This window comes from Terrapene carolina, unplaced genomic scaffold, assembly GCF_002925995.2.
Source record: "Terrapene carolina triunguis isolate 2854851 unplaced genomic scaffold, T_m_triunguis-2.0 Scaffold130, whole genome shotgun sequence".
Lineage (NCBI taxonomy): Eukaryota > Metazoa > Chordata > Testudines > Emydidae > Terrapene > Terrapene triunguis.
Window position 1 is genome coordinate 7,878,179 of NW_020664481.1, and position 24,758 is coordinate 7,902,936.

Consider the following 24,758-nt stretch of genomic DNA (forward strand, 5'->3'; position numbering starts at 1 on the left):
AGGGCAGAGCATGGATGCTCAGTCTTTTACTCCTCTTTTGCTTATGGATGCTGGTATAGTATAGAAGGTGTTGGCAATCTGTCATCTAAAACACATTAAAAAGTAAACTATTAGGAGAGTGGATAATAGGATTACAACACAAATTGCATTGTGAGGGTTCAGTTGTGCTCTCTGACTTTTTGCATATGCCTATACAGTATGTTTAGATTTCCTGAGACTGGGAGCATTTTGAGCCATGTGACAGAAATGCAGGATTGATCCCTTCGAGGACAAACCGCCTATGCTTTTAGAAAGGCATATTGTGCCTTTTGGCAAAAGTGATTTTTAAATGTGTTGTTAAAATTGCCTGGAGTCTTGTGCCCAATGGTTTTGTTGGTAGGCAGACATTAGATGGCTGAGTTTTGTTATAAGGCTGTCTTTGTGGAAGCTTCTGGGCAATGCATTCCTACAGGCTGCACTGAACTGCCTGACACTTAGTGGCATAGAAAGGTTCTACCTTACAAAGTGAGCCTCTTGCACTAACCATGTTGTGGTTACGACAGGATATTTCAGACATGGTTCACTGCAACTGAAGATGAGGTTCCTATCTTTAATTGTCTTGGTTAAATATATGGAGCTAAAATGTAGCCACTAATGCTTTTTAATCCATCTATTATTGAGTAGTATGAGGCTCATTGATGAAAACACCCCACCTCATTCTCTCTGTGTGAGAATGGGAAGGGGAAAAGGAGGTTGAGTCTATTAACAGGCAAACAAACGTATTATCTCATGGTCTGTCTGAAAAAAGGCAGCTGGGAATCCTTAAACTAGAGATTAGAAGAAGTGGATTTTTTTTTTATTACTATAATTTCAACTATGGTATGTTTAGTTGCTGTTAGTCACGTAGCATGTCAGCCTAGTCCCCAATGCACAAGTTGCCTACATTAAAGTTTCAGGAACATTGTACAGTAACTCCTCACTTAACGTTGTAGTTATGTTCCTGAAAAATGTGACTTTAAGCAAAACAATGTTAAGCGAATCCAATTTTCCCATAAGCATTAATGTAAATGGGGAGGGGGGGTTAGATTCCAGGGAAATCTTTTTTTGCCAGACAAAAGGCATTATATACATTTTAAACAGGCAATTTAATACAGGTATAAGTTTTAAACAATTTTAAAGAAATAATTTAATACTACAATCATCATTGCTGAGTATGAAGCAATGGGAGGTGCCCCCGCATTACCCCACACAGGCACAGCCCACTGGCACTGCAGACAATGAGTCAGGCAAGGAGGCTGAAGGTGTCGTAGGCTAGGAGAAGCATGTTGCGCAGCTGCAGCCTCCCCTACTGTGCAAGCACCAGGGGCGGGGGGCTCAACCCTCGGCCCGCCCATTCCATCCCTTTCCCAAGCCCCCACCCTTAACCCGCCTCTTCTCCCCCACACCTCTTCCCTGTTTACTCCGCATGCCACATCCTCACTCCCTCCCCTCCTCCTGCCCGCAGCAATCAGCTGGTTTGCGGCGTTCAGGAGGGAGGGGGGAGGAACAAGGACGCGGCGCGCAGGCTCCCCCTCCCTCCCCTGCCTCCTGAATGCCGCAAACCAGCTGATTGCCGCAGGCAGGAGGCAGGGGGAAGGTGCTGATCCGCAGGGTCCGCCGGCGGGTGGGAGGCACTGGGGGGGGGGGGGGGGTAGGGGGGCGGGTGGGGGGGGGGGGGCTGCCAGCTATGGACAAAGCAGGCAGCCAAAGACGTTATAGCAGAGCATTGCACAACTTTAAACAAGCATGTTCTGTAATTGAGCAGGGACATAAGATCGAAACAACGTTAAGCGAGAAGAGGTTAAATGGGTAGTTACTGTATGTACAAGTGGATATGCAGTATTCAGAACATTTAGGCCTTAAGTTGCTACAAATGACCTGGAGCTGTTATTAAGGGGTAATATCCATTACTAATCTAGCACCTTTTCAGGAGGGTGGCAAAATTTTCAGTTTGTGTAATCATTAAATCTGAGCAGAATGAGAGAATATTGATTCCTTATATGGACATTCTGAGATCCTGTAGCTACACCTGTATAGACAGCAATATAAATCCACACTACATTTGCAGTGGTGGTAACTATTAACTTCCATACTACAGATAAGCCCTGTTTTTCAGCTATCCTGGACATGATTATGCAATAAGTGTGTGTTAAATAGGCTTTGAAGGATTATATTTTTATTATGAAATGTTGATTTCACCATATAAACACAAATAGACAAGAAAATATTTTCATCAATAATAATCAAAATTTACAAATGGGCAAAGTAAGAAATGCTGCTTGGGAACTTACCCAGAGTTTGATTTAAGGATCTTTATTTGTATATTTTGACATGATATTGCCAACTCGTATTTTAACAGTTATCAAGCTTTTAACTTTTTGAATCTTGACATCTACTGTCATTAAATTCTTACTCCAATTACAGTATTGTCTAACCCCCCCATAATTTTGTGCAACTGTGCAAATTTAAATTGATAACAATTGAAAAAATACTTAGATAAGCATCAATATTACCTGTTGAATTTTTTTTTTTTTTAAAAACCCACAAATTCTGCCAAACCATGTGATAATTGACTGACTTGTGAACTGCAGTTTCATAAGCAAGACATCTGCATGGCCAATTTGCAATCTGATTTACGTGCCGTTATTGGAAATGGACATCTTGGTTTATTGAAAATCTGGGCCTTGGAATATTGAGTATACATCCTACAAAAAAAATTCAGTTGTTGAATAGGTAAGAAGCTTTCTAGGGGATAGTTTTTACAAATGTTTGAGTGAATACTCAGGTGATCAGATACAAAAGGAGTCCTTTGTTATTGATTAAAAAAAAAAGTGGAAGGTGCTTGAATATTACAGTGATGAAGTGGTATAGAAGCTAAGTAGAAAAGACTGGTGAAGAGAGAAGCTTGACTATTTAAATACATAGCCGTCTGTGTGAACCAATTTATATCATTCATACAATTTTAAAGGTTGCCTGTGAAGGCTGTAATCAGTCTCATAATACAGGTTGAGATGCACATGGTTGGTCTAGTTCTCAGTGTTGTACATCCAGTTTGAATGGCATGAGATACAAATATTGAGCTGTAAACAGTTAGTGAAACTTGACTAAAAGTGTCAATATGGTCACTAAAATTGATTTCTTCACTATGTTATTGTATCATGACTGTCAGAATTTAAAACTGGGAGTTCCATTGGATACATGACTTGGGCTTGCAGTTAGGTGTGCAAATTGTGCTTGGTTACCAAAGTGATTAGGCCAATCTAAATAGCAGACAGAATTGAGCAATCATAGGCACAAACAGGTGAATGTTTTTTTTTTTTTTTTTTTTTTGTCTGTAAGTGCCTGTATTTAACCACTTTGTGCATGCATAATCATGGTAATTTCACACCTTAATTTCTTGATAATCCTGCCGTAGGTTCTGCCAAACAGTGAAAAGGTAATCATGGTTTGGAGGAGGTAGGGAGAGTGTGTGTTTAAATCCATTTGCTGTATCACTGAAGAACTCGGAATGAAAGTAATTTTCTGAACTGAAGATAGGGTATTTTCATAGTAGAGTCCATGACTGTAGAAGTTGCCATCTGATGGTTCACCAGACCAAGTTTGTTGAACTTCCTATTGTAATGCAAACCATCTCTTTGATAAAGCATTTGGTGATTGATGGAACTTTGCTAAATTATTATAGTTAATGGATATAATGATGATGATGATCTAGATCAGGGGCTGGTAAACTTTCAGAAGTGGTGTGCCAAGTCTTCATTTATTCACTCTAATTTAAGATTTCGCGTGCCAGTAATACATTTTAACGTTTTTAGAAGGTCTCTTTCTAGAAGTCTATAATATATAACTAAACCATTGTTGCATGTAAAATAAATAAGGTTTTTAAAATGTTTAAGAAGCTTCATTTAAAAATAAATTAAAATGCAGAGCCCCCCAGACCAGTGGCCAGGATCCGGGCAGTGTGAGTGCCACTGAAAATCAGCTCGTGTGCCACCTTCGGCACACGTGCCATAGGTTGCCTACCCCTGATCTAGATAATACTTAGTCCTGCCATGAGTGCAGAGGATTGGACTAGATGTCCTCTTGAGGGCCTTCCAGTCCTACAATCCTATGAAGTTCTATGTGGATTTTCTCCTGTCGGTTATGGATGGTTTAAAAATGTCAAACATTAATTTGTCACAAGTTAAGCTTCCACAGTGATGGAAGCAAGAACAAACTAATAATTTGCTTTCCTTTTATGGCAGTTAATTTGTAGTGTTTTCTAAGAAGCTGAATTCTTGTGTGGAACAAGTGTTTAAATGTAGATTAATTCTGACCAGATAATAAGTAAATTAGCCACAAATGGGTTTTCGGAATACAAATTTGTTAGAGCATCCTCAAAAAGGGACTGGCATGTTAGAGAGGTGATGAAATATTGGCTGCATTAGCATTTAACATTCTTCCGGGATGGTGGATGAGCCCCCTCCGCCCTTATCCTTTGAACAGTGTCTCTCCAATACATGGCATGATAAACTAAAAGCTAATGTGACACTGAACATGAGAGGAAGTCAAGAACCTGGTGCAGTTCAGATTCTAGAAACTGTATGAGTGTGGCAGCTGCAGCATCTCAAATCACTGCCATTCCACTGGTCTCTACCAATGATATGTCCCTCACAATAGTAGTAACTCAAGAGAACTTGCTCCATCAGCACATCCTTAGCAAAGAGTTTATAAAAGATACCCTAACTGGTATTTAACTGTACGGTAACTCTAAGAAGTGACTTCTAAAATAGTTGAACTACACATTGGCTGCTGACTATAACACTCTTAAATGAAGTTAACTGTTTCTCTGAACTAGACATGTTTTTGAAGGACTACGTGGGGACCATTTTTTTAAAAAGCGGGAGGGGAGGTAGCTTCAACCCATTGAATATGGAAAATTGTTGGTAGCTGGTCTTGGCTGATATTGAACTACTGTTGAAGTCTTATTTTTCATGAAGTTAGACATTTATATCCAATGTATAACATGGCCTTAAATTTCATGGGCTAAGACTTCATTATGTATATGGATTTCTATGTCCTAGAAAATCTGTGTTCATTTTAATGCTTTGCTTGTCAGAACTTTATAGTCATAACCATGACTTAAATATAGCATCTCACAGCACTAATTAATACACATTTACCCATTCACCCTCATTCTCTTCCCCAATTCATCCCTCAAAAATAGCTGTCAGATTATATGGTTGGTCCAGGTCACTGCTATGTTGACAAGACCCTAACAGCATATGCCCAACTGGAATTTTTAGAGGGGTGTGTGTGTGTGTGTGTGTGTGTGTATCTATCTATCTATCTCCTACAACCAGTTCAGTCCCTTTTACCCTTTTATTATTCATTTTAACACTAGTTTCTAATCCAGTTTTCTACTTTGTAGAGAAACTTGTAGTTCATTCCTTTGTGCTAATTTGATGCATCTTCCTTGATTAAAGAGAAAAATCCACTGCTCTTCAAGGAGGAACAATGTTGAACAAAGCAATTAATATTTAGGCAATGTGCCAAAAAGCTTTTCCTCCTAAGTTAATTGCCTTCCAACTGCATTTCGTGGCATTTTTCAATGGCCTGTTTACTGTGCGCCCGCCAGCTCTGTCTGAAAGGATGTATCCTGCACTGCTCTCTACTGTTGTGGTCACTGTTATGAACACATCACAGCTGGCCATGCAGTATATCAGGGGTCGGCAACGTTCGGCATGCGGCTCGCCAGGGTAAGCATCCTAGCTGGCCGGGCTAGTTTATTTACCTGTTGACGCGTCAGGTTTGGCCGATCGCGGCCCCCACTCGCCACGGTTCGCTGTCCCGGGCCAATGAGGGCGGCGGGAAGCGGCGCGGGCCGAGGGATGTGCTGGCCGCGGCTTCCCGCTGCCCCCATTGGCCCGGGACGGCGAACCATGGCGAGTGGGGGCCGCGATCGGCCGAACCTGCCGCGTCAGCAGGTAAATAAACTGGCCCAGCCCGCTAGGGTTCTTACCCTGGCGAGCCACGTGCGAACGTTGCTGACTGCTGGAGTATATCATAAGCATCCAATCTGAACAGGAATCAGAGGTACCTGGCCTGTTGTGTGCCATGGAAAGAAACAACACCAGATTACTTTTGGCATTCAAGGAGCAGCTGCACATGGTGGACCGTTGTTTTTGGGCTTGGGAAACAAGCGCTGAATGGTGGGATTGCATCATTATGTAGGTCTGGTATGACTAGCAGTGTCTGCAGAACTTTCGGATGCAAAAAAAAGTTCCACCTTTTTGGAACTATGTGCGGCGCTCGTCCCAGCACTGACACAAGGACACCAAAACGAGAGCTGCCCTCTCGGCGGAGAAGCGTGTGGCGATGGCTGTGTGGAAGTTGGCAACTCCAGACTGAACTAGTCAGTTGTGAAATAATTTGGATTCGGGAAGTCCACTGTAGGGACTATGTTAACACAAGTGTGCAAGGCCATTAATCGCATTCTGTTATGAAGGACTGTAACTCTTGGCAGTGTGCATAAAATAGTGGATGGCTTTGTGGCAATAGGATTCCTTAACTGCAGCGGGGCGATAGAGGGCACATATATCCCAATTTTGGCCCTGGAGTTTGCGGAGGGCATGGAAAGCAGTTCTGTATTGGCTGCGGGGGGTCTGAGCATGCATGAATTCTGCCTGCAGATGTTGGGACTTCAACATCTCCATTTGCTCCTCCATCACTTTTATCATCCGCTCCTGGCCCAGTAAAATCTGCTCCTGGCTCCCTTTTCTGTCCCCCCCCCCCCGCCCCCTTATAAATTAAAAAGTTTTTTATATATTTAACACCATTATAAATGCTGGAGGCACAGCAGGGTTTGGGGTGGAGGATGGCAGCTCGCGATCCCACATGTAATAACCTTGTGACCCCCCTGAAGGGTCCCTGGCTTAGCTGCACAAGGGAATGTGAAGCACACACAAACACAGCTAGTCTTGTACATTTCTATCCCCTTCACCCACTTCTAGAATACACAAAGCAAAGGCCAGCTCTACCTCATATAACCGAGCAACAACTGGAAGTATCCAGGGAGCTCTTGGAGGTCTGGAGGTGGGGTTGCCACTGAGAATGGCATCCAGCTCCTTATAGAAGCGGCAGGTCTTTGGCACAGCACCAGAGTGACGGTTTGACTCCCTTGCCTTCTGATACGCCTGCCTCAGATCCTTTATCTTCGCATAGCACTGATGTGTGTCCCATTCGTAGCCCTTTCCAACATGCCACAAGAAATCTGACTGTAGGTATCAAAGTTCCTACTGCTGGAGCAGACCTGGGTCTGCACAGCCTCCTCTCCCCGCAGCCCCAGCAGATCCAACAACTCAGGTGCGCTCCAAGCGGGAGAGCATTTGCTGCGTGGAGCCGCCATGGGCAGCTGGGAAGATGTGATGTGGGCGCTCGGTGCCGAGGAAACAGGAAATAGAATTTCAAAAATTCCCAGGTCTTTAAAGGGGGAGGGGCAGATGCCTGTGTACTTGGATGCAGGGCAATGGCGTTCAAACCACTGACCAGAGTGGTCAGGATGGACGTTGTGGGACACCTCCTGGAGGCCATTTACAGCGACATAACCAAGCGCAGTGTCTATGCTAACACTTTGTTGATATAACTTTTCCGCAAAAAGCTCTATGCCTCTCGTCAAGGTGGTTTTATTTTGTCGGCAAAGTAGGGGAGTTTTCTTGGCGGAAGGAGCATTGTAGGGTGTACACCTCCACGGTTTTGTCAACAAAACTCTGTAGTGTAGACAAGGTGTTATTCTGTGCCAATGCTGAATACAAAGGAGCTCTTCTCCAACAGAAACTAATGTTGGTCCTAGTGAGTTTGACTCCACTGCTCCTGCTTTTGAAGTGCTACAGTATGTGTGAGAGCCCATACACAGGTAAACATAATTCTCCTACTGCTTGGCTCAGGAGGGAGCCTGTAGATAAAGGAAAGAAGGGAAAAATAGTTTCCTCTATTTCCCCCCCTACTATAGTATTGGACTTGTGCTTCCCCCTTTTCTTTCTTGCTCTCTTCCCCTCCCCACAGGAGAAGCTCCATGAAACTGGCAAGGATCCTGTTTCATGCCTAAATTCTAGTAGCGCTTGGGGACTCATTGTACTAGCTGCTGTACAATCTGTTTAGCTCTGCTACTGCTGTGGGAAACACTCTGTATATCAGGAGAGGTGCAAGCATGAACCTCCCCCTGAAATTCTGATGAGCCCATGCTGAATTTAAGATTGTATAACCTTTTTCCCCAGTAAATATTTTGTAAAGATGTAACCTTTTTAACAAGATAAAGCAAACATCAACTCCTCACACACTTTCAGAAAAAGAATAAACACAACATTTGTATAAAACAAAAGATACAGCAGTAAAAAGCAGCATGAGAAGAGTCGAGGAAATATTTAGATAACATCACCAACAATGCTGAAGCAGCTCCTAAAAAAGGTGGTAGTAAATCAAATCAACAGGGTTCTACCTGACAAGTTCACTCCAGCCGGAGGACCTGTTAAGGAAAGACCCTAACAGAAAACAAAAACAGTGTGTGATGGACAGAGCACTTTTAAGAAGTGCTAACCAGCACTGCAGGAAGCTATTACTGATTTTTGACAAAGAAATCAAACACCTAGTACTAGACCTCTAGACATCTTGCATCACAAGCAAAGAAATGAAAGATTTAAAGCTGAAGGTGAGGACCAAGTCACCGGGGAAATGACAATGTGATACGACCATTGATAAAATCACTGAATTTTTCAACAAAGTGTGGAACCAAGAAGAGCCTCAAGAACAATGGAAAAATGGCTGTATATTCAAAATACCAAAGTGACTTCAATATCTGGCAAGATATTGTACTCCCTTTCAATGATCGGCAAAGGCTTCTGCAGAATAAAGGAAGCAGTTGAGGCAAAGCTAAGGGAAGAGCAGGCTGGATTTCCACCCGGAAGATCATGTCTCAACCACATTTTCACCCTAAGAATAATCATTGAAGGAGAGCATCAAGTGGTAAAACCCACTCCTCATAAACTTCATAGATATTTAAGAGAGCATTTGACAGCCTCCATTGCTGTTCACTCTGGCACATCTGTATTATGGTATGCCAATAGAAATAATTATCATCAAGTCTTCGTATCAAGATGCAGCATGCACAGTTAAAGTGAACACAGACTTGAGGGAATGGTTTAACATGGACACTGGTGTCAAACAAGGATGCATCCTTTCCTCTCCTGTTTGGCTTTGCCATTGACTTCATTATGAGAACAAGTGTAGATGGATCCAACATGGCCATGGTTTAACAGAATCTAAATTTTTTTTTAGTATACTTCTGCTGATAATAACTCTCTCTTCTAAGTGACTGTTCAACCAACATGCAAATAAAGACTGAACAGCATTGCAAGAAAGATGAGGTTAATCAGTTACAAAAAAATAAATCCAATGAGATCCCCAACAACTCCCAACTCAATTGAGACATTACATTGGAAGGCAAAGGAATACAGGAGGTGAATCAATTCACATACCTTGGTGGTAATATGCAAGCCCGTGGGGATATCTGGAAGGAAATAATGTCATGAATTGTCAAGATGACAGCTGCATTTACCAGCTTAAACATGATTTGGTCATCAAACATCTACAGCTTAAAGAACAAACTATGAATCTTCAACGTAAATACGCCCATTCTTAAAATGAGAGGGAATGGGAGGAGATGTGTTCCTACTACTTTAAGAATGAGAGTTGGGTTTCCATTTTTTGATCTGTTCTTAACTAGCTTCTTTTCACGCCCCCAGTGACCTCTTCCCTCCTTGCTCAGGTGAGTTGGGTGTAGATTTGAGGCACTAATGGTCTGCAGTGACTAACCCAATCCTTACTCTTGCATTTGGAATGGCTACCACTGTTCTATCTCTTCCTCTTTCATGGACAGAGTACTGGTCCGCTAGACCCCCATCTTCCCTTCCACACTGGGATTTGGTGGGAGCATCTTCATCTTCTATTTTCCTGCAACCCTTTGCTGGAGCTTTCTTTTGAGCAGAGACCCAGCTGGGGAGCCTTTACTCCAAGCAAAGGTCCCAGCATCAAAGGACCCAATTTATCAGCTGCAGTCAGCCTCTGTTCTCCTAACAACATAAGGTAAAGTCCCTCTCGGGTCTTGTACTCGTTCAGAAAAGGAGGGGATGCTCACTAATTGAAACTCAATGTCAAATTAAGGGTAGTATTTGTGTTACATAAACTCATAAAGGGTTTTTCTATCCTTAGCTGCTTTCTTGGCAAGGATACTTTATTTTATTGTAATAGGGAATTTACTCCTTAGGAACCTACAGTAGGTAGGCGCAAACAGCCAGTTTCCCCTGGTATATAGCTCACAGATTTTATTTGCTTGAACTGAATTACTTTTCTTAAGAATGCTGTAGTTGGTGCATAAAATGCTAGCCCAGATAGGATTTTGGATGAAGTAACATACTGCTTGAGCTCCTAACTGTCAAATCTGTGTGGTATTTGTCTTTAAGGCAGTTTAAACATATTTGTAAATGTGCTACAGTAGGTAGTTGTCTTTAAGACATCTTACAGATGAGTTTTCTTTGTCTTTAAATTACACACAGCACTGAGAGCTCTGGAAACCCATTGCACTGCGACCCCCTTCTGACAATAAAAATTACTACACAACCCCACAAGGAGGGACTGAAGCCTGAGCCTGCCCTGTGTGGGGGGGCGGAGGGGGATAAAGCCAAAGCCCAAGGTCTTCAACCCCGGGGGGGGGCCTGTAACCTGAGCCCTGCCACCCAAGGCTGAAGCCTTCGGGCTTTGTCCCTGGGCGGCGGGGCTCAGGCTTCAGTTTCAGCCCCGGGCCCCAGCAAGTCTAATACGAGTGCTGGCAACCCCATTAAAATGGGGTCGAAACCCACTTTGTTGTCCTGACCCACAGTTTGAGAACTGCTGCTGGTCTACCCTAATACATGAGTCCTGTGATGTTTCCTAAATGTAGGTCAGGGGCTGAATTCCAGATCTGAGAATGTTGCATCATGACTAATGGCCTTCTCAGCACACCAGGAATTGTTTGATTTATGTGGACACTTGTCTATCTTGGATGATGTTGCATGCTGAAATACCACTGCAGTAGCCATGCTTGTGGCTGTGATGGCTCCAAAATAACCATGAGTAGGATTGAAACTACTTGAAAAAGAGCTATGCAAAGAAATGTTTTAAAACTGCAATTTTGGCAGAGGACATTGGGGACTATAGGTGATCCATTCCCCATGGATGTACCAAGTTTCTAGCCATTTGACTGGCTGTTCCATAGAACACTACCAAAGACAGTTTCTAACATTAATTAACTCACAAATGAGAAGACTGAGCATTCTCTCCATTCTTATATATAAGGAGCGACTCAAATTTTTCAGCGGAGTGCTTGCTTGAGCTTTGCTCTTTCCAGAGAACACCTGAACAACTCCAGTAAGAGAAATTAAAGATGTCAGATTTGCTTTCTAGTGAAAATGCCAAGTTCTGTATTGGAGAATGTTGTTACATATTCCCTTAAGCCATAACTAGTTGTTAATCATATTTGCTTGTGACGGTTGCTTTTGATGCCCTTTACTGCCAAGGGAGAAAAATGCATACAGTAATGTAGTTTGTCATGGGTTTCCTGACACACACACTTACAAAAAGTAGACAAGAATGGTAAATCATGATTTTTTTTTTTTTTAACTGGGTTTCAGGAATGTATGAAGGCATTTATTTTTCTAATAATTTGGACAAACTGAATAGATGCATTTTATAGTGAAGTGCACAATACTAATTGGAATTCTTACTACAGAAAATAAATCATCTAATTTTAATTTTAAAATCCTTATCAGGGCATCTTAATATGTAGGCAGAGCTGTTCCTGGAGACTTTCTCTTTGTACGGTTATTAAAAGTGACACTTTTTTTACTTTAAGTTTAGTAGGAAAAACTGGTAAGGATTTAACTTAGAGGTGCAGATATCCTCATAAAGGGTCTTTGCTTACCATGCAAACTGCAGATCTTGCATTTGCAGGAAAAGTACTGTATAGTTGCGACTTTTACATGATAATTATTTACTACTTTAAAGTGTGACTGGACTAACATTTTTTTAGGCAGCTCTGACAGTATCTTTAGAGAAGTTGAGAAAAGTAACTACAAGGGTGGGGAAGAGGAAATAAGCATTTGTCATCTTAATCTTTTTATAATAGCTATCTAAAAAAGTACATTTTTACTTCTAAAGTGAAGTGCCTAAAGTTAGACGCCTAAAGCCATATTTGGATGTATAAATGGGAATCTCAGGTATGAGTAGGGAGGTTCTTCTGTCTTTGGCACTGGGTCTGACAGCTACTGGAATACCATGTCCAGTTCTGGTGTCCACAATTCAAGATAGATGTTGAGAAATTGGAGAGATTTCAGAGAAGAGCCACAAGAACAATTAAAGGATTGGAAAAAGACCTTTATAGCAATAGATTCAAGTAGCTAAACTTAGCACACTGAAGGTTTAAAGGTGATTTTTATTACAGTCAATAAGTACCTAGTTGTGGGGCAGAGGGGGAATTGATAATGGGATCTTCAGTCTAGCAGACAGGGGTATAACAAGATTCAATGGAAGATAGAGTGCACATTTTTAACAGTGAGGGTAATTAATCATTGGAACAATTTACCAAGGGCTGTGATGGCATCCCCTTGACTGGCAATTTTAAAATAAAGATTGGATATCTTTCTAAAACATATGCTGTAGTTTTTAATTTGGGCAAGTCCTATGGACTACTGTACAGGAGGTCAGACTAGATGACTACAGTAGTCCCTTCTGGCCTTATCTATGAATCTGTTTAGGCACCCAAATAATAAAGCAGGCTGATTTTTTTTTTCGTCTTTCAATTTTGACCTTTAGTCTCTTTTCCAGTTTATTTACCAATGTGTGTAGCTGCTTATTTTTTAAGTGCCTGATGGAATTCCTAGGAGACTAACTGAAAATCCTTAGTCAATAAGAGCCAGCTATGCAAGAGAATATCTAGCTTCTGTAGTTCCAATTACAGAATTATTCTTGATAAAATAAAAACGGTTGCTGTTTCTCATAGTTCTTAACGTAAACATTGCTGTCATTTTGTTTCCCCTGGGATATAGGGATATTTACTTATATTTTAAAGAAACTCCATTGTCTTGGTCTTTAAAATCTTACAAAACTTTTTTTTTTTTTTTTAAACCAAAGCCCTCTTACTTGTCTAGTACAGTCTCTGAACTGGCTTCTGTTGATATAAGTAGTCCAGTTCTGACAGTGCATATTACAGGATTAACAGACATCTGTCAAGAATAACAGAAGAAAAACTCAGATAGCTGAGTACATTGGGTGTTTATGGCTACCAAGACAAAGGGAGAAGATTTAGAATATGAATAGTTACAGTGAAGTACTATTACTTGAAGGTGGCTTCTTAGTGCCGATTGGGTCTCAACACATCATTCTTATGGAGTACATAGCTTCAAAATCCTTTTTCACGTTTACATTTTCACTGGTTAATGAATGATCTAAGCCTTTGACAATAGGAATCTATTCCTCTGGGCAAGGTCCATTTTCCGCACGTTAATGTGATTCACCATTAACATTACACCATCTCAGTTTCTTGTGGATTTTTTTCCCCCCATGTCTTCCATTTTAGGATTTTACATCGGCATGTAGTACCCCAAGCTTCCTCTTTAATAGCCCTTTCTCTAGTTTTCTTAGTCCTTCTGTTGCTTTTATTGATCCAGAACTGTTGTTTAAGAAGGCTTTTTTTAGTTTGTCTAAACTCGTATCACAGGAAAAGTAACTAGTCCAATTTTCCAAATTGAGGAAAGCACACAAGCTATGAAATAAGATTTATTTCCCCCCTCCTACCCCAGGTGAGGGATTTTCCCACACCTCTCATTGGGTCTTTTAAACTTGTATTGCAAAGATTCCTGAAGAGTGGTAACTTGCAGGCAGGCTTTTCTGTTCTACAGAATATATTTTGATTGATTAGTCAAATGACCTCTTTGTTAAGAGAACCAACTTCTTAAAAAGATGAAACCCTTTACTCAGTATAAACTGCTTGCTTTGGGAACTCTAAGGTTCTTGGCCTCTTCAGAAGTTTGAAGATGCTGAGGTTTGAATATTTCAGCTATCTTTTGTGAGAAGTACAATATCTTAAGACTTCGTAGATCTCTGTTGCAGTTTCTGATCTCAAAGGCCATGAACTAATATTGTTCACTCTTCATGGTGTTGTACATTTTTACAGAAGGCGTTTTATCTCCCAGCGCTGCTCTCTAGAATTTTTAGAAGACATAGTGGAATGTGCCAGTGTACGAAGGTACTTTTTCAAAAGCAGCATTAATCTTAACTCGTTGCATGCAAGTCCTCTCCTCCCTCCACCCTCCTCAAAGCTGAATATCTGAGGTCCTGCATGCTAGTGCCGCCATCTGATCATAACACCTACATCTTTGTTTTAGATCACTGAATAATTCTTTTTAATTGCAGAACTAAGCACATATCTGGATCGCCAAGACACAAAAGCTTGAAGAAGATGCACTTCATCAAGAATATGAGACAATATGATACAAAGAATAGCAGGTAATGTTTTATATTCACTTGGGGTCTGATTCTGACAACCTTATTTACATGAAGTAGGACTTAACTCATGTGAATAGTCTTTCTGAGTTTAGCTGGGCTATCCATCTATGTGAATAAGTACCAGTTTACATGAGTAAAGCTGGCAGATTTGGGTCACAAATAATTACAGCTTAACACACACGAATGTTGGAGTCGGACTGGCTTATCCAAAGATTTGATTCTTGGACACTGCGGTAAATGGAATGTTCATCTAAAATATATTTGGGGGGGGCGGAGGGGAGGAATGAGATTTTATAAAATTTTATATACATCTATTTTATATACATTTATTTCTAAGCGTAAAATGTATCCGTACAGATACATTTGCTAAGATATGTGAGGGTAGAAGCCAACAAGGAGCCTCAGATGATTGAGCAGTGTGACACTTGGGGAGTTGTTTGGGTTGGAAAAGAACTTGGTGACTTCAGCTCTTGAGGTGGAGAGAATGAATGCCAAAAAAATCTGATCGTTCTTATTTGTGAAATTTGAGTAAACTCTATGGTTCTATTTTACAGTTTTTAATACTAGACTGTTGTCCTTAGCTCCAGCTAATTAGAGAGGCTGTATGCTCCAGGGGTTAGGGAATGGAATGGAAGTCTGGAGACCTGAGTTGTGCTCCTGGCTGTTCCATCAGTTTGTTGTATGACCTTGTACAAGTCATGTAACCTCTCTGTGCCTGAGTTTCCTGGGCAGTAAAATGAAGAGAATAATCTGCACTCACTTCTTGTAAAGCTCTCACAACTGGGGGGAAAAAAGTGATTTATGTAGGAGCCAAGTATCCCCTATCAATAGAACCTTAGAAATGTAGGGTTGGAAGGGACCTCAAGAGGTCATCTAGTCCAGCCCCCTGCACAGAGGATGGACCAAGTATACCTATACCAACCCTTAAAAGTGTTTTGTCCAATCCTCATCTTAAAAACCTCCAATGACGGGGATTCTACAACCTCTCTTGGAAGCCTATTGATTGCTTAACTATCCTTAGAGTTAGAAAGATTTTTTTCTAATATCTAATCTAAATCGCCATTGCTGCAAATTAAGCCATTTTACTTCTTGCCCTATCTTTAGGGGACATGGAGAACAATTGCTCATTGTCCTCTTTATAACAGACCTTAACACATTGGAAGGCTGCAGTCGAGTCCAACCCTCAGTCATCTTTTCTTATAACTAAACATGCCAGTTTTTTAGGTCAGCTTTTCTAAACCTTTTAGCATTTTTTTTGTTCTCCTCTGGACTCTCTTCAGTTTGTCCCCATCTTTCTTACAGTGTGGTGCCCAAAACTGGACACAATACTCCCGCTGAGGCCTCACCAGTGCCAGAGTGGGAGAAATATCCTCCTGTCTAGTACATACAACACTCGTGTGAATACAGAATATTAGTCTTTTTCACAACTGCATCACACTATTCACTCATTCAGTTTGTGATCCACTATACCCCTCTGATCCTTTTCAGCAGTACTTCCACCTAGCCATTTATTTCCCATTTTGTATCTATGCATTTGATTTTTTTTTCCTTCCTAAGCGTAATATTCTTTATTTAATTCTGTTGATTTTGTTCCAATTCTCTAATTTGTCAAGGCTATCCTGAATTCTATTCCTGTCCTCCAAAGTGCTTGCAGCCCATCCCAGCGTGAGGTCATCCACCCATTTTATAAGCATACCCTCCACTCCATTATCCAAATCATTAATGAAAATATTGAATATTACCAGATCCAAGACAGATCCCTACAGGACCCCACAATATACATCCCACCAGTTTGACAGTGAACCATTGATAACGACCCTGAGTCATTGATAACGACCCTGAGTAGTCTTTCAAGCCATTGTGCACCCACTTTACAGTAATTTCATCTAGACCACATTTCCCTAATTGACTTATGAGAGTGTCATGTGGGACTGTGGGCCTTATTAAAATCATGATATATCTCACGTACTGCTTTCCTCCCATCCACTAGGCCAGTAACCAAGTCAAAGGAGGAAATGAGGTTGGTTTGTCATGATTTGTTCTCAACAAATCCATGTTGGCTATTACTTACTTAATGCCTAATGGCTGTTTCGGGGGGGGGGCAAGGCCGGTTGTGTGATGCTTTATTTGAGGATGAATTGTTTCCTGCCAACAGCAGGTGCTCAGCATAGGTTCTGAAGTATAGGCTTGCTATCAGTACCTCGGCATGCAAGACTAGAAATATTGTTTACAAAATTATCTTCCTATTTTAAAAGTCCATGTACAGTAGCTGACTCATGCTGCAAAACACTCTGAGCAGCTGCAAGATGGGAGTCACTCTTGGCTCTCCTGAGAACTTTACACACCTGCACTTGATCATATGGGGCCTCAGCCTTATATGAATGCCCTTTGGTTTTGTGGTGCTTTCTTTAATATAAACTCCACAACCATTCTAGGTTCTTTAGAGAAGCCGTTTAAGAAAAACCTTGTGTGTGAACACTTCATAGGAAACTACAGGGTTGCTAGCAAGGCTGCTGTTTTATAGCTGCAGAAAACTTTTGTTTCAGTTCTCACTTTAATCTTTTCTTGTCTGGTTTCAGGATAGTATTAATCTGTGCTAAACGAACCTTGTGTGTGGCTTTTTCTATCCTGCCGTATGGGGAGAGCGTACGAATCAGGTGAGTCTATGTTTGTAACTTGACATATCTGCACTGCTCTCAAGTGTCCAGTCTGTTACCATATATAACAGCCTAATTTATGAAATGACGTAGCCTCATAAGTGAGTGTAACTGTAGTATACCATAGCCCATTTTAGTATACCCTGAAACAAAGAAAATGCATATTTTAAATGTGCTCATCAGACTTAAGGAATGCACAAAATAGCAATGCACTCATTGAGTAGTAAAATAAAATATAAAAACCAAATTGATTGAATCAATGTCAATTAAAGTACTCAACCAGACCATAGAGAGTCAGTAAACTCCCCCTCTCCCCCCATTCATCAGCCAAAAGCCCATGCATAGAAGTCAAGTGTAAAAGTATAATTAGGCAAACCAAAAAGAATTTGAAGAGCAACTAGTGAAAGACACACAAAGTAACAGCAAAAATTTTCAGTACATCAGAAGCAGGAAGCCTACCAAGCAATCACTGGGGCCACTGGATGATCAAGGTGCTAAAGGAGCACTCAAGTAAGACAAGACTGTTGCAGAAAAGCCAAATGAATTCTTTGCGTCAGTCTTCACTGCAGAGAATGTGAGGGAGATTCCCACACTTAAGCCATTCTTTTTAGGTGACAGATCTCAGGAGCTGTCCCAGATTGAGGTATCAGTAGAGGAGGTTTTGGAATAAATTGATATATTAAACAGTAATAAGTCACCAGGACCAGAATGTATTCACCAAGAGTTCTGAAGGAACTCAGATATGAAATTGCAGAACTACTAATTGTGTTTTTTAAAAGGGTCAAGAGGCAATCCTAACAATTACAGGCTGGTGAGCCAAACTTCAGTATCAGGCAGATTGGTTGAAACTATAGTAAAGAACCGAATTATCAGGCACACAGATAAACATGATGTGTTGGGGAAGAGTCAGCACTGCTTTTGTATAGGAAAATCATGCCTCACCAATCTATTAGAATTCTTTGAGGGTGTCAATAAACAATCCAGTGGATATAGCGTACTTGGACTCTCAGCCTTTGACAAGGTCCTTCACCAAAGGCTCTCAAGCAAAGTAAGGAGTTATGGGATAAGAGGGGAATGTCCTCTCATGGATCAGTAACTGGTTAAAAGATAGGAAACAGAGGTTAGGAATAAACGGTCAGTTTTCACAGTGGAGAAGTAACTAGCAGAGCCCCCCAAGGATCTATACAGGGACCAGTGCTGTTCAACATATTCATAAATGATCTCGAAAAAGTAGTAAACAGTGAGGTAGCAAAGTTTATAGATGATAAAAAATTATTCAAGATAGTTAAGTCCAAAGCTGACTGCAAAGAGTTACAAAGGGATCTCACAAAACTGGGTGACTGGGCAACAAAATGGCAGATGAAATTCAATGTTGATAAATCCAAAGTAATGCACATTGGGAAAACAATCACAACTATGCTTACAAAACGATTGGGTCTAAATTAGCTGTTACCACTCAAGAGATCTTGGAGTCATCATGTATAGTTCTCTGAAAACATCCACTCAGTGCGCAGCAGCAGTTAAAAAAGCAAACAATGTTAGGACCCATTAGAAAAGGGACAGATAAGACAGAAACAATCATCATGCCACTACACAGATCCACGACACACCCACATCGCTAATACTACATGGAGTTCTGTTTGTCCCATCTCAAAAAAGATATATTAGAACTGTAAAAAAGTACAGAGAAGGGCAACAAAATGATTAGGGATATGGAACTGCTTCCATATGAGGAAAGATTAAAAAAGACTGAGACCACTCAGCTGGGGAAAGAGACAAATAATGGGGGAAAAGATTGAGGTCTATGAAAAAATCAAGAATCGTGTGGAGAAAGTGAATAAGGAAGTGTTGTTTACCCCTTCACGTAATACCCGAACAAGGGTCACGTAATGAAATTAATAGGCAGCAGGTTTAAAACAAACAGAAGGAAGTATTTCTTCACACAACATACAGTCAACCCGTGGAACTCATTGTCAGGGAATGTTGTGAAGGCAAAAAGTATAGCTGGGTTCAAAAAAGAATTAGGTTCATGGAGAATAGATCCATCAATGGCTATTAGCCAAGATGGTCAGGAACGCAACCCTATACTGTGGGTGTTACTAGACTTCTGACTGTTAGAAGCTGGGACTGAATGACGGGATGGATCACTCAATAAATTGCCCTGTTCTGTTCATTCCCTCTGAAGCATGTCACCAGGCAGTGGTGAAGACAGGATACTGGGCTAGATGGACCATTGGTCTGACCCACTATGGCCATTCTTATGTTTTTATGAGGTGTATGCTTTGGGATTTAAAAGGGAAATAGGGCCCTGTTCCTGGAGACACTTATGCCCATGCTTAACTTCATGTATGTGAAACCATTTTTATCATGAGACTACTCGTGTGCAGAATTAGCAAGTGCCTAAGTGTTTGCAATATCAAGGCCCAAGACATCTTGCTTGATGCAAAAACCTGACAATGAATAAAGGTTGTGGTGTTAGGATAGAAACTTTTTTTTTTTTTTTTTTTTTAAGGTAACCAGTTATGCTACACTTTTAGGGGTTTTACACAATATTTGAATCTTTTTTATTGAAAACAAAAAGTCAAACTACCTCTCCTTCTTCCTTTTGCCACCACTCTAATAGTAATAGTAAAAGATTGGAGCTAGGAGTCTTGAGTTTACTTTTCTTGGCCAAAAAAAATAATAATCTAATCGAGAAAGATGGAGTGCAATAGGTATTTGTCACCAGTTGTGCTTTTGTTTGGGGGGGGGGGTGGTTTTTAAAGGTTTTTTCCTTCATATAATGTGAGAAGGGCATTTGCTACCACCTTGGCCAGCTATCACTGACACCAAACAACTTGAGTTGGGAAGTTTCAGTCCTTTATTAAGTTAAAGGGAATGGAAACTTGCCAGTCCTGATAAGAGAAACTGGATAACTCCATTGGGTTGGTCATCCTTGCCCACCTTATTGCACTGTTTGCAGTTGGTTCTCTTTGAAGTTTTGAGGTAGTGCTGAGTGCACTATTAGCTTTTTTTTAAAAAATATTTTGGTCAGACTGTTAATTATTTTTGCACTTAGAGCTGATATACCACTAGAGGTAAAGGCAACTGCTATCTTTCCTGACTCTCGTTTTCAGGGATTTGTAACTCCACCATAATAATTAATACTTTAAAATGCTCTTCTGACTCTTTTTTTAAAAAAAAAAAAAAAAAGTATTAAGCCCTGAAAATAACATTAAATGCTGAATGCTACTGTGACTTTGCCTACTACCAAGAACTGAAAACAATCCATTTATGGCAAATTATATGCAATGTATTTTGGAAATGTAAGAAATGTGTTCAAAATATATACAATACAATTGCAAATACTCACACATGAGGAATAATAAGTGAGGAGAACTAGAGGAAAATCCATGTAGGACTCTCTTGTGAGCTTTGAGCTAGCTCTGTGGACGTATTGCATTTACTCTTAATCCACCTTTGCTAAAACAATTGTGTTGTCACTTGTGTCCTGTGCATAACTTATGGAAGAAGGAAACGGATGTTTAGTGGTGGAAATTGTATTGTATGCAAACATACTTTCTACAAAAATAGGCAATGGGAAACGTTTCTCTCACTTGATGGGAAAGCAGCAAGGTCACTTGAAAGAGTTGGATTCTATAGCTGGCTGCTAGAGTACCACTTCTTTCAGCTTTTCCTTGTCAGATGATGATGGTTTGACCAAAATACAGTAACTATTTATTTATTTATTTATTTATTTATTTATTTATTTATTTAGACTGAAGTAGGTGGCAAAATTGCTGTTACTAAAGTAGAGTTCTGCTAGAAATCTCTATTTATTTAGTCAGTGTGTTCTTTATGAATGTGGGCTCCAGTCAGTAAAGTGTAACTGAAAGGTAAGCTGATAGTGTAGGGAAACTAGTAATGTAAAACATGTTCGCTGCTTGTGTTTGCTACCCAAAACGTGTACATTTGTTAGTGCAGTATAGGGTTGTACATGTGTGTAGAAAGATTACATATGGTTCAGTTTAAATGATAGTAAGCATAATAATACTGAGCTGAATTAAAAATAACCAGTTTCTGTCCTGTTAGATTGTTCTCTAGTTAAGTGAACCTCTTACATTTTGAGTAGGGTATTTAAAAATTCATGCTTGCTTGAAAAGGGGAATGGGAAGACTGGGTGGAATTTTTTTTCCAGTGGTGTTCATGTCGGTGCTATGGCATGTTTCCTGTTAGACTTTGTAATGCAGTTTCTTATAGTACACTTCAGGATCCATCTTCATTTACAGTGATCTAAAAATGGAAGGGCAGAAACAGCGACATCCTTCTGGTGGCGGTTCAGTCTCTTCAGAGATGGCTCTTGGATTGGAAGGAGTGGAGCTTGGAGCTGATGGCAAGGTAAGGAAATATTTTGTTTCTTGTAGAGTCCACCATACTAATGAATGGAGCTGCGGGTGGAGTAGAAAATTGAGGATTGGTGGGTCTGAGTGTTATTCCCTGCTCTGTCACTATATGACCATGAGGCGTAGACATTAAGTGACCTGCCCCATCCCGCCAGAGGTGCTGAAGCTTAATTATTGTTTATAAAGCACTTGGAGGTCCTTTCATGAGAGGTGTCCTGGGAGGTGGAGAAGAGCTCCTTCCCTATGTGGCGCTGATGGGCCACTAGGGTCATGCTGAGTCTGGTGAGACTGGTAGGGAGGCCCCTGTCCAGTTCATTCTCCCCACTGGCAGAGAAGCTGTCTTCTCCTGGGGTTCCCAGAGCAGTGCACTGATGCTGCTGCTTTGATGTAGATATGGGCCCAGCCTCAGATTAGAAAATTCATGTTCAGTTATTTGGCATGCTACCAAAATTTTGCTGACAATGCAAGTGCTGGAAGAGAAATAGTGACTCCTCAAATGTTTATATTTGTGCCAAACCTGAATGAAATTTAATGGGACAAAGAAATAAAACTTTTCTGGCCCCTGGCTTTCTCCCTGTTGAATTTCCCAAGGCCTGTTGCAAACAATGGAGACTACTCAAAAACAGTTGCAAGCATTTTTTTTTAGAATGGAAAGTGTTAGCCTAAATATAGAGGTAATTCACAGCTCCTCCTATAATTACTAACACGCGTTGTCTTTATTTAGGTGGTGTCCTATGCAAAGTTCTTGTATCCAACCAATGCCCTTGTTGGCCGCAAAATTGATAATCATGGTGCTGTTCCTTCATGTCGATTCAGTGCTTCACGGAGCCTTACGGGGTCAAGACATAAAACTGTAACCACTAAAACAATACCACCAGGAACAGAAATAGGTAAAAACTCCATATGGTTTTGTACTGCTTGCATGCAAGGGGAACTGCAATACCGTTTTTCCTTGTAAGATGCTCTAAAATGGCAGGAATAAATTTGCCTGGAACAAGGCTAGATAACAGTAGGAACTGAAGGCTGTCAGCAAAAAGCACTTTTAGGAAGGATTTGATAAAGCTGAGAATTCTTCAGGAGGCCATTCCCTAAAGCTGTGGCCAAAGACTAGTGAAGGGATCAGATGAGTAGACTAGAGATAACTAAGCACAAAGGAGTGAAAAGCTCAGAGGAGATAAAAGGCTACACAACAAAACAACATTGATTTTTGGAATTGCTATTTTATTACCTGTTCCTTTGTAATCAATTTAGTTACATTTCCTATCAGGAGAGACAACACTAGGCTTTGTAAAGGATAGATTTTTTTTTTTTTTTTTTTTTTTTTTTGCCCTGAACTCTTTCAAAGAATTACTTGAACACATGGAAACGTAAGGAAGAACTCTCCCTGCCCTTCCAGCATGATAACAAGACCTAACCTAAAGGAACACTGATAAGCGCTTTTCTTAAATTCAGATTAAATATCATAGACTTCATGTGTCCAACTGACTGCCCAAAAGATTTTATTTTTTAAGAGTATAAGCAAGTTCGTTTTGTCTGTGCCATCTGTGAGGAGGTGCTGTTGCTATTTTCACATGTGCAAGTTTTGGTCATGCCAGAGGTAGGGAGGGGAATAAACTTCTGCACACTTACAGAATCAGAGATCTAGTCAGTTTCTCTCAAAATAGAGAAACAAATTACCAGAATATCAGATTCCCTAAAGTAGCAGCATTTAAATTATTCCACGCTGATATTTAAGTGACATCTTACCTGCAGAAGATGTTTTCAGTGTCCCTCTCTGGCAATTAAACACCCCAACCCACCAGCTCTTGCTGTTCAAACCAGAAACTAATATACCTTACAGTGCTTCAGTGGTTAAAAAGGCAACCATGTAAAAGTGACACAGCTAATTCAACAGATCTGCTACCTGCACGTACTTTACAAAACAAATGTGTTCTTTTTGTTCATACTGTAGAGTCAATACATCTTTGTGAAAGTGAGCTTGGTTCTGTGGTGGCTCATGCATCAGTGATTCTAAGTGCAGAATCTTTTATCACATGTGGTAATGCATGAGCTGGCAAGAACTCAGTTGAACTTTCAGATCCAGATTTAAAGCTGCATGACTGGCTATTGAAGTGTTCCTCTTTCTGCTTGCAAAAAGAGCACATTTGGAACCATGGAAAGATATAAATATGGAATCATATGGATATCATTTTTAGTCACTTTTCAGATTATAATCACACTTGAAAACAATATTCTAACGGGAGAACATAAAATAGACTTTTGTATATCTGGCCAACATATGTAACCACTTTACTCTCGCCCTCCACTGAACTAGAACCTCCAATGCTGTGCCATTTCTGGCATCCTTACACAACACCCATAAATAACATTTTTTTACAAAAAGAACTTTCTTTCAGGCCTTTACCTCTGCTGCTTGAATGTTCCAGCTAGAATGAACCTGCTGTGCTGCTGATGTACCAGAGGTGTTCTCTAATAGTCTGCCGACTTCAGTGGAACATAAGTAGCATGACAATAGAACACCAGGTGCAGCAGAATGCCAGTAGGCAAAAATAACTGGATCCTTTTAACTCAGCAGTGTAAGGACTAAAGATGAAAACATCCAGCTGACTCCTCTATCCACACAACTGCTCACCTTCTTTCTAAATGTAGAGAGGGAGCCAGCTTCTTTCTTGTGCTCCAGCTCCTTTATGCCACTCTGGAAGTGGCCTTTGCAGAATAATCCTGGTGTAACATGTTCCTAGATAGTGCAGAATTCTTTTCTCCTTTGTTTCTACTACGCCCCTGCCCTAGCATAAATAGGAAGGAAAGGGTGTGGCCAGAATATTGTGCACTCCAGCTATGCTCATCTGGTGTAATAGCCACTACGAGGTTGTTACAAGCCAGTACAACATAAAGCAGCTCCAAAACTGCGCTAAGTGCAAGGCAGGTCCCTGGTTGAAGCCAGAATATGGGAGGTGCAAAGAGAGATCCTGATCCCATTGAAATCTTTGACTTTGACAGTTGGAGATAAGATTGTCTTCTCACTCTTTGTTCTTCTCACTAGAACCCTTGTAATATCCATGGACTGAGTATTTTTCGATTCAGATCATGGGGTATTGTAATATTTAAAAACAATGTGTGAGTGCCTCAT

General features: G+C 40.7%; 1 protein-coding gene across 1 annotated transcript in view; it reads left to right on the forward strand.

The window, feature by feature from the left end:
* Window positions 1-24,758, forward strand: part of CABLES2 (Cdk5 and Abl enzyme substrate 2) — a 45,005-nt gene that overhangs the window by 13,400 nt on the left and 6,847 nt on the right. The window contains exons 2-5 of the mRNA XM_024199013.3: window positions 14,497-14,589; window positions 17,169-17,246; window positions 21,515-21,623; window positions 22,353-22,518. Coding sequence (XP_024054781.1) covers window positions 14,543-14,589; window positions 17,169-17,246; window positions 21,515-21,623; window positions 22,353-22,518 — 400 coding nt within the window. The 5' untranslated portion in view covers window positions 14,497-14,542. The remainder of the gene's footprint in view (window positions 1-14,496; window positions 14,590-17,168; window positions 17,247-21,514; window positions 21,624-22,352; window positions 22,519-24,758) is intronic.